Consider the following 13,788-nt stretch of genomic DNA (forward strand, 5'->3'; position numbering starts at 1 on the left):
TCAAACTGCAACAATTTAATGTTTCACAAGTTCCAAGCAGGACAGAATCAGAACAGTTTTGAAAAAAAGGGTCACAGTCATACATTAAGTGGAAAATAAAAATATGCAGACAGCATAGGACCAAGCTCTAAACTGAAACCCTATACTACTTTAAAGCATTTAGTTACAAGAATTCAGAATCACTGAATACATTTTTTCTCCTAACACATGCTGCAAGATGGTTGTAGAGTTGTATAGATTATAGCAAAAAACTTCTCAGACTACACTTAGTTTGCTGCACGTTTCATAGTGTCTGTTATTAAAAACAAAAACAAAAAAACATTTAAATGGCTTATCAAACAGGGTAAGGAGTTTGTGTTTTAAATTTAACACTCTAAAATCCCCAGAGTTTCCATAAAGATTATTAGTAAAGGTTTTGTTCAACAGTGACTGTAGTAATATTTGTGAACCTTTGTATAGTTGATTGTCATACCACTCTGTGTTAAGGGCTCTGAACTATCAGATGATAAACTTACAGTTACTACATGGTCCTCTTCAATCCCCAAAAATGGTATATGACAGATTAGCGTAGCAATGAAAGATGCTTTACTCAAACAAGATGAGTAAATAATTTCTTTAGGTGGAATCTTTAAAAAAATTTACATACTTGAAGATTTCATTTCCACTTCTACAGATTAGCTAGAAAATATATATTTATCTGACAGTTTAACAGTAATGATATCTAATGAAGAAAGCTGCTTCAGATCACAGCTGAAGTACCAATGGTTCAGACATACTAGCTGACTAACGCATATCAAACAGTTTACCATATCAACATCAGTTAAACAGGAATACAAATTTTAGACAAGTGATACCTTTTGACCTTTAATTTCTACAAACACATTTATTTCTTCCTTGTACAACTATAACCACTTAAAGGTAAGCTCACATGTTTAGAAATTCTCTGCAGGGACATAAGTTTTTAGGAAATACTGCATACAGAATATTCACATAAAACTTCCGCCATCTTTTACAGGCTGTCAAAAGGTTATTTTTAGCTGCAGAGTCAGCAGATCTTGACAAACTGAGCCTGTATCATGTCATGCATTTAGATCCTGCCCATGCACATCCCTGAAGATGTATGAGAATGCAGCCATTCAAAGGAGTGTCAAGGTTGGAAATCTGTCCCTATGCAATTCATTGAGATGACATTTCTCCTGCTTTAAACATTCGGTCAGTCTTATTTGTTTAAATAGTACAGTGCTGTGTTTTAAGTAAAAGTGTATTTGAGATATAAATGTAGTGAAAAAAATCTTTATATCTTGGTTATAGGAGATGGTGAATGGTTAAAGCAACAAACTAAACTGGTATGGCATGCAGTTAGATAGCGGCTTTTCTTTAATTAGATCACTCTTCAGTGGTTTCCAACTTCACAGCAAAGGAATTTCTCTCAAGATAACTACAGGTTGCCATCCATTGCCATATGGATCATGAACCTTGGCCTAACTGAAACTAAGCCATTTCCTTCTATTGCTTTCTAGCTAAAAAGTCACAAGTAGTAAGCTTTCATTTGCAGGTGATAGAGTGATACCTTTAAAATACACCTGAGATTTAGCAGTATTGTCTTTAGTAAAAGATGGCTAAGTTTCAGATATCAACACATCAAAAAAGTGTCTAAAGCTTGTTCTATGAACTGTGTTGAAATGATGGACATTAGGAAACATTCTTTACACAGCTTCACTAAATGAAAAAATAGTTTTTCAACCATAAGGCATGAATCATTAAAATCAGTATACTGCAAACATAGAAAATTTAAGATGCTTTCTATCACAAGCCATTTTAAGCATACTTCTCCCCCGACCCCCATCTCCACTTCTGTCTCTTGCCAGCCATCACTAACAGAATGCACCGACAGAGTTTATAATCTGTATAAAAATACAGTTTCCAAAAGCAAAAATATATGAAATTATCAGGCACATCAGAAGATGCCTTTACATAGTTCAAGGATTCCTTATCAAGAGGATGCAGAAGCCACTAAGAATGGTAGCTGGCACATCATACATCTAGTACTGCAAAGATTGCCATCTAATTTTTTTACTTTCACATCTTAGTCCCATACTGCAAATGAATATTCATTTACTGTAAATCTAACATGTATTATCCCTTCATATACATGTACTTGGTTCTACATTTATCAAGTGTAACAGTTCACCAGATATAAAGCTTGAATCTAGGTTATAATTGAACCTTCACACACTGTGCTGTCAGTTTCTTCTGTCCCTTCAGAGGAAAGCAAAAGTTTTCCCACTGCTCTTTAGAAGGTAAGTGTCTAAGACATGTGGCTTTGTTGTAGTCCGAATCTTAGCAGATTCCAATGCCACTGACGTAGTATTATGGAAATCAACTAGGTCTCAGTCCTTTAGTCAGACTTATCCTTTTTCTTCCCTGTTAAAGGCACTTTACTTGTGACAGCAGATCCTACAGCTGTAATGCCCCCAGCCACAGCAGAAACGCTTCCTTTAACCAGACTCACTCCCATGGAAGGCACTGCTGTAACAGCTGTTTTGGTCACTTCCAAACTTTTTCCTCCAATCCAGGCTACGCCACCGATCGTGGCACCAACAGCTCCCTTTGTTACACTGAAGATGCCACCAGTCACACGAGAAAGCATGCCAGGCTGCTGCTCTGGATGATCTTTCAATGAACCTGAAGGACAAAGTGTAAACATTCGAGTCAGTAATGTTGCGATTACTAATTTTAAAAGAACACGTTTATTCATAAGTATTGCTCCTTTTAATGGCATGACATATTGTAAGATGTGTATCTTACAGACTCTTTTGGCTGGCTGCCTGGAAAGCACCAGGGTTAGTTCTTATTGAAAGGCGAGATAAATGGAGCAAAGCCTAAAAGTGCCTTGATGCCATTTTTTCCACAACACGGATTAACGGAGAGGGAATCTTCCAAGTTTCGATCAGCTTCGAAGGGTACCCAAACAGGCTCCCCACCAAACCCTTCAGCTAATCCCCATCTCTTTCCCTTCCCAATCCCCTGCTCCAGGTGTCGGTTCCACCTCAGCCCCTGAAGACCTCACTACCTCCACGTACCTCTCTGCTGGGCTTTGGCTACTGAAAAATTCAATTTTTTGCTGTAGGGCTGTCTCCCCAAGTGACAGAATTTCAATTCAGTACCAGAACGTGATATCTACTGGGTCTAGGGGAAGCTGAACTAAGGTTATGTTGGGAAGGGGTTGCGGGGAGGATATCCCAGCCTGAAAAAAAGGCTGTTTGGTTTCTTTTTCCTCTCTAATTTTGTTTTTGTTTTGTTTGGGTGATGGAGGGAAGGAAGGAAGGAGAAGAGTAGACGTTCAGGCCGGTTCTTTGCTCCACCCACCTCCTCCCTACCACCATGCACACACATCCAGTTTGCCTACACTGGCCCCTTATTCTACATTTGGGGGAATTCAACATACCTAAAGACACTTTAAGAAGTGCCCCCTAGCCCAAAAAGGCACTAAGAACTGCAACTAAAGACTTCCAACAGAAAACCCACCAGTTAAAATACACAGGAAAATCTCAAGCCAAAAGGTCTTGTTGTATGTCACCCTATGCCTCCCTTGTTTTTGCTTCCTGCCATTATGTTTAAAGTTTAATTAAAAGCTCTGGGGAGCGTTATTTTTTGTTAGTATTATCGTAGCGCCTAGAAGTCCCAGTTATGGACCAGGACCCCACTGTACTAGTCAGGGGTACTGGAACAATTTTTAAAGTGGAGGTGCTGATGATCGAAACCATATATTTGGTGTTTGTTATTACTACTTCAAACCAGGGGGTGTGGCAGCAGCCCCAGCACCATTGGTTCTAGGCCCTGTACAAACAAAGAACCATGTGTTTTATAAAGCTCCTTTCATGTTTTAGATGTTGTATAGTAAGCCCCTATTCTATACGTATGGTACGACGAAATATTCTCAAACTAAGAGGAAGCTTTAGAGTTATAGGAAAACATCCTAAACTAGATTGCTTTTCTATAAGCTTAAAATTGGAAATCCATCCTCATTATCCTCTCACAGTTTAGTATTCCAAGTTTCTAAATATAAGGTTCAAGATGAAGAGAGAAAGACACAGAGTAAACTTACAGTAGAAATGCTAACACAACCTTAACTATAGAAGCATTTTATCTTCTATAAACAGAGTACTTTTTAAGCAGTTTGCAATTTTCAACACTATTAGATGCTGGGTTAGAAAAGCTTCCACACATACACCTGACAAATAGCCTAGTCTCACCATACAGAGAGGCACTGAGAGCATTTGTTTGCATGGTATTTTCAGTGTCTGGAATTTACTCCATTAATACCACAGTAAAATGAAGAGAGTGTTCCAAAGTAGCATTCTACAGTGCCAATGTTTATTTACCTCCCACAGTGCTCAGTCCTCACCAAGTCTATTACTCTTCTTTCTCTGAAACATGTTTCAGAGACAGCAGGGCACCAACAAAGGGCCATAGTAATGAAGTAGTTCAGGAGCTACATAACTCTTATGATAATAAGTATCTGAAGAAAGAAGTTTAACTGTGCAGGAAATAAGCAACACACAGAGGAGAAGCGAGCAAGTGAATGGTGGTGGGTGGAACCAAAGAAAAGAGATGCAAAGAGGAGATAAACAGTAAGTAGGGCAGAAATGACTGGGAACAAACAATCAAGGAAATAGAGAGCACATGCAGGAAAACAGGTGAATGCGGAGTAGGGCAAGAAAAACAGTAAGCTTCTCAAATATTATCTCCCCAGGCATGCAGTCACTCACAGACTGCTCCACCAACAGGACTCAGCCCTGACTTGGAACAGTTGTTAGAATATAGTTCAGTTTTCAAGGCCTCACTGCCAGCAGAAGTCCGTTTGCAGTGATGAGTTTTGTGATGTGGACATTTATGCACTAGGAAATGAACTGAGATCTACAACTCATTTCACGTATGGCACAGAACAGTCAATGATAATGCTGACCTGGGCCAGAGTCAAACCAGTGAATTAGGCCATGTCTATATCACACTTATGTCAGCAAAACTTATGTTGCTCAAGGGTGTGAAAAAACACCCTGGTATAAGTGGTAGTGTACACAGCACTATATCAATGGGAGAGCTGCTACCGCTGCTCATTGGGGGAGTTTTATTATGTTGGTGGGAGAGCTCAGAGCAGCTACATAAGAGATTTTAAAGCGGTGCAGCTGCATCGGTACAGCTGTACGGTCTCTTGTGTAGACAGTCTTAGAGATGTAAGTTTCTATATCCATTATAAATGTCCCTAGAACACTTCAGACAAGAGGTGCCATCTCAGTATTGGAAACAACGGGGGTAAAAGAAAAGAACAGAGGGCATGGTAGCCCCTATTTGAGTATTAAAATGCTGCCAGCTTGCGTTAACCTTTCTAGCAGGGTGGGAGAGTCACTCACAGTTGTAAGAAGTTTACAATAAGTAAAGAGGGACAAATTAAACTTTAAAAAAAACCAACAAAAAAAAACCCCACCAATGAGTCACAAGGCACAGGGAGCCCTTATCAGCACATTTTGATTAAGACTCAACATCTCAGACCCTGGTCAATCTGTCCAGGAGATATCCAAGGTTCAGAATTGCTTAATACAAGGATATTATGTGGCACATTTAATACTAATCTTTTTTCAATATACAAGACACTTGGAGTTTCATAGATTGAAAGAACAGTTTGTCTAGTTCTGTGACGTGAAAAAAAAATCTATATTTCGATTGCAGTCTGTTGGTATCCTACAGTAACAGAAATGATTCTTATGACACGAGGAGTTCTAGATCTTGTTACAAGATCAGTCAAAAAGGTCGCTTGACTAACTCTCCTTCTCAATAACATTAATGTGTTTAGAGTGAGTAGGAAAAGGGAGTTTTCAATAACTAGCGTCACTGTAGCAATTTGCTATTGACTCATAATTCTAATAGAGATTGACATTAGAAGGAAGGGCCATAACAGTCCCGGTCACAACAACCCAGAAAGATACCATTAAATATATTTGCAGAAAAAGGAACAGCAAAGAAGTTGGTATCCCACTTTCCTCAAGGTGCTTTAAGGAGCAAATCCTTAGTCAAAAGCCTATTGATAATTTCACTTGAGTAAGTGTGTTAGTACAACCATGTAGTTTTAAACAGTGGAAACAACATTATTTCATTTCTTCCTGTGCTGTATGTTAGATATGCAGCCAGGACTAGTAATATTCCTTGCAGTTCCTGGTATTTTCTAGATCTGTTCCATGAAGCTTACTGTTCGCTAACTGGCCTCTTGTTTCTGATCACTACAGTGAAGAAAGAATTAATTTAGGAATGTTCTGTTTATTTAAGCAGAAAATGTATAAGCACATAGCACCTGTTCAAGATGTTGGCTCTACCAATCATGCAGAACAATCAGCTGCCTGCGGAACAAAGGCTTACAGTGAGGACTGGTGTAAAATGACTGCAGTCTGCAAAGGGTATTTGTATTTTCCAGTTTGCAGAGAGCACTAGACACATTCGAACCAACACTGCTCTACACAAAAAATACTTTGCAATTCTGTACTACTTTTCACCGAGAAATCTCAGAACCAACCATTCTTCTTTGAGTGCTTGCTCATGTCAATTCCAATCAGGTGTGCGCACGCATGTGCACAGTAGCCGGAAGATTTTTCCCCCTAGCAGCATCTGTTGGGTCGGCCTGGGCACCTCCTGAATGGCGCTTTCATGGCACCCAATAAAGGGCCCTGCCAACTCGCCACCCCTTCAGTTTCTTTTTACCGCCAGAGACAGTAGCTGGAACTTCCCCTTGCTCTTGCTTCGGCAAGCGGCTTAGCAGTACTTTTGGATTTTGCTGTAGACAGTTAGTTCTAGGTGGTTAGTATAGCATAGCGAGTTCACTTATAAGTTTCAGTTACCGGGGGATTCCCCCTCCGTTATTTGTCACTGGGGCATGTTGCGATCCCTGGGCTTCAAGACTTGCCAGGACTGCACGAAGCGCATGCCTAAGAGTGATCCCCACACCTCCTGTTTACAGTGTCTGGTCACCAAAAAGACGGCTGCAAGATCTGTCGGGAATTCCGACTGAGAATGCTTAAAGAGAGGGAGCAGCAGCTTAAAATCCTCCTCATGGAGGCAGCTCTTCAACTACAGTGGGACCCAGGCACCGGGGATCCCACTCCCAGTATGTCATCTTCAGCGCAGAGCGCTCCAGCGCCAATCTTCAAGAGATCCGGCGTCGAAGAAAGACACTGCCATTGAGGCTCAGCACTGTCATGGAGTCTCTCAGGGGCACTCCAGCCTTCGGCATCGGTTCCAATTGCCAGCACAGAAGAAGATGGAAAGAGGCCGATCCCCCTCGGCAAGATCCAGGGACCAGCCATCAGTGGCACCTCAGTCAGGCCATGGTTCCGAGGCTCAGAATGGGGCTACGTCGATTCCTGCCCAAGGGAGGCAGTTGAGTCCGGGCCCATCACACTTGCCAAACCCCTCCCCAGAGGCTTTTGAGGCAGCGCAGCACCTGCTGAGACTCACAGCGCCATTCTCGTCCCCAAGGCAGGAGGATGCGCCAGCACCGCAGGCTCCATCCCAGCAACCCGTTCAGTCAAAGGGAAAGCCGGTGATGATGTCACACTGATCCCCATCACCTCGGCACCCCCCCACGCCAGTGCTTCCATTCAGGGAGCGCAGTCGGTCCCCAGGGTCCCGACACTCTACAAGGAGAGGTGCAGCGCCAGCCTGGTCATCCTATTCTGAAACATCAGAGTCAGACTCGTACCACTCTGATTATAGTGGGAGCAGAAGGTCCAGCTCAAGGCACCATAGAGGGTCCTGCCCAATGCAGTGGCCCTCACAATGGCAGAACCCAGCTCAGTGGCCCTTTTGGACTCTGCAGGCTTTCCATCAAGACCAGGGTCAGAGCCAAGAATCCCGCTCAGGAGCTGCATCAGTAGCATCCGCAACATTCGTTCCACCATGACCAGCAACCAAGCCATTACCTCCAGCGTCAACATCATCGGCCACAGCACCATCATCGGCACTGACCGCAGCACTGCTCTCGACAACGCCTTCAGCACCAGCAGCTCAGACTGCTGCTATGGTGCTGGCTGCACCTTCGGCACCAACGACAGCACTGGCATTGTCATTGACGCTGCCTGCAACAATGTCGATGAAGACCCCGGTGCAGATGCTATACCAGGTGTCTACATTGGCACTGGCATGGGACCCAACATCGGCACCAATACCCATGCCCTTCGCGGCACCGGGCCAACTGACCAGTCTCCCCGGGTCACAAGATCCCTCAGGTGGGGATGGCAGAGAGCAACCACCTCCTCTGGTGGCCCCCTCCTCTTCGCCATATGAGGTGCTGGTGAGCACTTCCGTAGCCCCAGCTCTGGAGGACTCCAGGGTGCTGCAGCAGTTGCTGTGCCGGGTCGCCCAGGGTCTGGGCAATAAGGTGGAGGAAATGGTATATGGTGCAGACCCTATGGCCCTTCCTGTATCGCTTTACGGTTTAAAAAGATAATTACAGACATCACTAAGACTCTGTGGCACACCCCGGCCTCGCTGCCACCCACCACCAAGCATAACAAATGCTGGTACTTTGTGCCCTCCAGGGGTTATGAACACCTATATTCCCACCCCCAGCCTGACTCTCTGTTGGTGGATGCTGCTAACCAGTGGGAGAGGCAAGGCTTTCAGGGCCCTTCTCTCAAGAATAGGAACGCTAAAAATTAGATCTATTCGGACGAAAGGCGTACTCAACGGGAGGGACTATAACTCCAAATATCTAATCAGCAGGCCATCATCAGCAGGTACTCCTACAATACCTGCTCGGCAATGCTAAATTCATGGAGTTGCTCCCCTCAGACTTCTGTGCCGAATTTCTGACTCTGGTCGAGGAGTGGAGACTGATCTCCAGGGTGTCCCTGCCGGTGGCACTTGATGGGGCAGATGCTGACACCAGGGTTATGGCCACAGGAGTAACAATGAGAAGGAGCTCATGGCTCCAGGTTTCTGGTCTCCCCTTTGAGGTCCAGCAGACCATACAAGGCCTGCCTTTTGAGGGGGAGACACTTTTTCAGAGAAAATGGACAAGAGGCTAGACAGCCTAAAAGACTCCAGAGCCACCCTCAGGTCCCTGGGCCTCTATACACCGTCAATGCAGCAGACACACTTCTGTCCACAGCCTCCTCAGCAGTTCGGTCACCAGAACTGCCAGGATGGGTCCAGAAGGAGAAACAAGACCAGCAGGAGAAAGCCACGTCAACCCTCTGGCCAGGGCTTGGGACAACCCAAGCCATCTTCAGGGCCCAAACCAGCCTTTTGAAGGCATGGTCGAGGACGGTGTACCACAAATACTGGATCCACCCCACCTTACTGTCTAGTCCCAACTATCTCCTTTCTACTGGGCATGGCCCATATCACCTCAGACCACTGGGTACTCCGCATGGTAGAGAGGAGATACTCTATCCAATTCTGTGCCCTCCCGCTCTTCCACTCCCCCTTCCCCATCCCTCTTCAGGGACCCTTCTCATGAGCAGCTCTTTATCCAGGAGGTGCAGTCGCTCTTATCTTTAGGGGCAGTGAAGAAGGTTCCTCAGGACCACAGGGGCGAGGGCTTTTATTCCCGGTATTTCCTAATACCAAAAGCCGCCTCAGGTGCATCCTGGACCTGCGAGAACTCAACATGTTCATGAAGAAACTCAAGTTCCGCATGGTCTCTTTGGCCTCCATCATCCCCTCACTGGATCTAGTAGACTGGTATGCCGCCCTCGACTTGAAGGATGCTTACTTTCATATTGCGATCACTCAGCCCCGCAGGAAGTACCTCAGGTTTGTGGTGAACAATACCCAATACCAATTTACCGTCCTTCTGTTCAGCAGCACCTCGAGTCTTCACCAAGTGGAAGCTCAAGTCAAATTCATCAGGGCCACCTTTGACACAAAATCAACTCTGTCTCCCCGTTCAGAGAATAGAGTTTACAGGGGCAGTACTGGACTTGACCCAAGCCAGGACATGCCTGCCGGAAGCAAGGTTCAAGACCCTGGCCAGTATCATTCGAGGTCTCAGACGGTTTCCCACCACCACAGCAAGAAACTACCTGAAGCTTCTGGGACACATGGCTGCCTGTACCTACATGGTGCAGCATGCCAGACTCAGGCTCCGACTGCTCCAGTCATGGTTATCATCAGTGTACTGACCAACCCGGGACAGCTGAGAGAGGACTGTGACCCTGCCTCGCCCAGTCCTCAACTCCTTCCTGTGGTGGCTCAACCCTCAGGAGGTGTGCTCAGGAGTCCCCTTTGCCACTCCACAGCCATCTCTTTTGCTAGTGACAGACGCATCAGACTTGGGAGCACATCTAGGGGACCGCAGGACTCAGGGTCTCTGGTCTCAGGCGAATCTGGTTCTCCACATCAACGTCAGAGAGCTGAAAGTGGTGCACCTGGCATGCCAGACCTTCCGGGCATACTTAACAGGACAATGTGTATCAGTTATGACAGACAACACCACGGCTATGTTCTATATCAACAAACAGAGGAGTGCACGCTCCTCTCCCCTGCGCCAGGAAGCCCTCATGCTGTGGGACTCCTGTGTAGAACATTCAATACACCTACAAGCGTCAGACCTCCCCTTGGGGTATAGAACAAGCTGGCAGACCACCTCAGCAGGTCCTTTCACAGCCACGAGTGGTCCCTTCACCCAGACATCACGAATTCAATCTTCCAAAAGGGTGGGGATTTCCCCAGATAGACCTATTCGCTACACAATGCAACAGGAAGTGCCAGCAGTTCTGCTCCTTCCAAAATCACAGCCCAGGCTCCAGAGCGGATGTGTTCCTCCTCTCATGGGGAGGTTGCCTCCTATGTACCTTTCTGCCCATACTGCTCATTCACAAGGTGGTACTGAAGATCCAGAGGGAATAAGCTCAGGTCATATTGATAGCTCCAGCCTGGCCCCACCAACACTGGTACACATCTCTCCTAGACATGTCCGTGGAAGCTCCAGTCACCCCGCTGCTCTTCCCAGACCTTCTGATACAAGATCATGGTCGTCTCCAAAATCCGAGCCTCAAGTCTCTGCACCTCATGGCATGGAAGATCCATGGTTGAACCCAGTGGAGCTTTCCTGTTCAGATCAGGTTAGACAAGTCCTCCTTGGCAGCAAGAAACCCTCTACAAGAGCTACCTACCTTGCCAAGTGGAAGAGATTTTCAATCTGGTCGGCACAGCACCATTTGTTCCCAACGCTGGCCTCAGTGCCACATATTCTGGACTACTCCTCCATCTGAAGCAGCAGGGGCTTTCAATGTCATCAATAAGGGTTCACTTGACCGTCATCTCCGCCTTCCACCCCGGTGTGGAGGGCAGTCGGTTTCTAAAAGGTCTTGACAGGCTATACCCTCATGTCCAGCAGCCTGTCCCAGCTTGGGACCTCAACCTGGTCCTCTTTAGACTCATGGGACCACTCTTTGAACCCTTGGCATTGCACTCCCTGCTCTACCTCTCTTACAAGGTCGCATTCCTGGTAGTGATAGCCTCAGCCAGGAGGGTGTCTGAATGTAAGGCCCTAACATCAGAGCCTCCCTACACCATGTTCTATAAGGACAAGGTTCAGCTCAGACCTCACCCTGCTTTCCTACCGAAGGCTGTATCACAGTTTTACATCAACCAGGACATCTTATTCGACCCTAAGCCACATTCTAGCAGCAGGGAGAAGAGACTTCACTCACTGGATGTCCGTAGGGCACTAGCCTTCTACATTGAGAGAATGAAGCCGTTCAGAAAATCGGTCCAGTTATTTGTGGCAGTGGCGGACAGAATGAAAGGTCTGCCTGTGTCGTCATAACGCATTTCAGCACGGATCACATCCTGCATTCATGAGTGCTACAACGTGGCGGGGGTTCCTGCATCTCCAATCACTGAAGCCTGCGCCCTGGGGGAGTGCACAGCCTTCATCAACAGCTTTCCTGGTGCAGGTTCCCACTCAGGAAATCTGCAGAGCGACAACTTGGTTCTCCATTCATACTTCCACCACGCACTATGCGATTACCCAGCAGGTCAGAGACGATGCGGCCTTTGGAAGAACAGTGCTCCAATCAGTGGACAACTCCAACCTCACCTCCTGAATTTGGGCTTGAGAGTCACCTGATTGGAATTGATATGAACAAGCACTCGAAGGAAAACGGTTACTCACCTTCTCGCAACTGTTGTTCTCCGAAATGTGGTGTTCATGTCCATTCCAATACCCACCCTCCTACCCCTCCGTCAGAGTAGCCGGCAAGAAGGAACTGAGGGGGTGGCGGGTCGGCTGGGCCCTTTATTGGGCACCATGAAGGCATGACTCCAGGGAATGCCCAGGCCGACCCCATGGACGCTGCTAGGGGAAAAATCTCCCAGCTGTTGTGCATGTGCGCGCACACACACCTGATTGGAATGGACATGAACAACACATTTCGAAGAACAACAGTTACGAGAAGGTGAGTAAGCGGTTGTTTTTTTATTTTTTGGTTGAACCTCCTGGGACTAGCCAGGTGTCACCTCTGTAGAATTTGGAAGCTCTTTATGCCATCACTTTACAAAAGACTGGTCAAGTGACCTTAGAACTAAGCCCTTCCTCAAAAGAGAAGCCTGCCAAGAAATTCTTAGAGAACTGATTTTCATGCCAAGACTGAAATTGGCACACAACCATGTTTGGCCATCTCTTTAAAGTGATGAATTTTTAGAATTGCATCAGATATGAAGGCCCCATATGACATGTAAGGCCAGAAAAGTTCTTCAGGACAACAAACGTTTAATTACAGAAGTTGCATAACTAAGCACATAAAATATGAAGTCTGCACTGGAAACAAAGGTCATCCTCAGAACTTTCGCCCTGCTTAGGAGTTCTATTCCATTTCCTCCCCCACTCCAATTAACGTCTGCCATGTGAAGACTAGTTTAGGGTCCAATTCTGACACCCATGCACAGGTTAAGAAATTCCTTTCATCACAGACAGTCCTACTGAAGTCAATGGTAACACTCGTAGAATTACAGAACCTAGCCCACTGAGATTTAAGATACAAATGAGACTCTGACATCATAAAACAAAAGTCCACTGAATCCAGTGGATTTCAATTTCATAACAACAGAGGAGAGAGTAAGTAATATCATGCCTTCATGATTAAGATTGAATTGATTTGATTGGGAAACAATATGTAATAAATATTTTACTCAACTAATTGGGGGGTTTATAGCTAGTTGAAATTGACATTTTTCAAGTCAGACATTTAAAAAAAAATTAATTCCCTAAAATATAGTAAATAAAAATCTTTCAGGTTTCATACATTTTCTCCCCTCTGACCAGTTCTGTCAACCCCCCCACACCACACCCTGCAAGTGTTTTTTCTCTTACTTACATTCAGTCTGAACATCTTTCCCCTTCATACTCCATTTTTTTTTGGGAGGGGGGGAGATGGGGGAGGGAGAGAGAGTGCATTCCTCTCCGGAATCCTCCTCCTCAGACATTTTTGTTAATGGAGGAGCAGTAGCTCCTCCATAGTGTTTTTATCCCCTTCTCTCTCTCTCTGTGTTCTGTCAGTTCATCTTCTACTCTTTCCCCTTCATTCTTATCCAGTTTTGGCAGTGCCTTAATTTCCTTCTCTCTCTCTTCCCTTCCCCTCCCCTCTCCTACCCCCATCTCTCTACTCGGATGATGTGCTCTAATAGAGTGTTGCCAGATTAAGAGAGGCCAGTTTATGACACAAAGGGATGAAGAGATAAGTTTACCTTAAGTAATTCAAGAATTTTTGGAGAAAGATCAAAATACCACTG

The 13,788-nt window shown here is 45.4% G+C and overlaps 1 protein-coding gene across 7 annotated transcripts in view; it reads right to left on the reverse strand.

Moving 5' to 3' along the window:
- Nucleotides 1-13,788, reverse strand: part of TMEM263 (transmembrane protein 263) — a 32,875-nt gene continuing 19,087 nt past the window's right edge. For all 7 annotated transcript variants that reach the window (XM_044989124.1, XM_044989152.1, XM_044989168.1 and 4 more), the window contains one exon: nt 1-2,685. In XM_044989124.1, the coding sequence (XP_044845059.1) occupies nt 2,399-2,685 (287 nt within the window). In that variant the 3' untranslated portion in view covers nt 1-2,398. The remainder of the gene's footprint in view (nt 2,686-13,788) is intronic.

Source organism: Mauremys mutica, chromosome 1, assembly GCF_020497125.1.
Source record: "Mauremys mutica isolate MM-2020 ecotype Southern chromosome 1, ASM2049712v1, whole genome shotgun sequence".
In the NCBI taxonomy this organism is placed as follows: Eukaryota; Metazoa; Chordata; order Testudines; family Geoemydidae; genus Mauremys; species Mauremys mutica.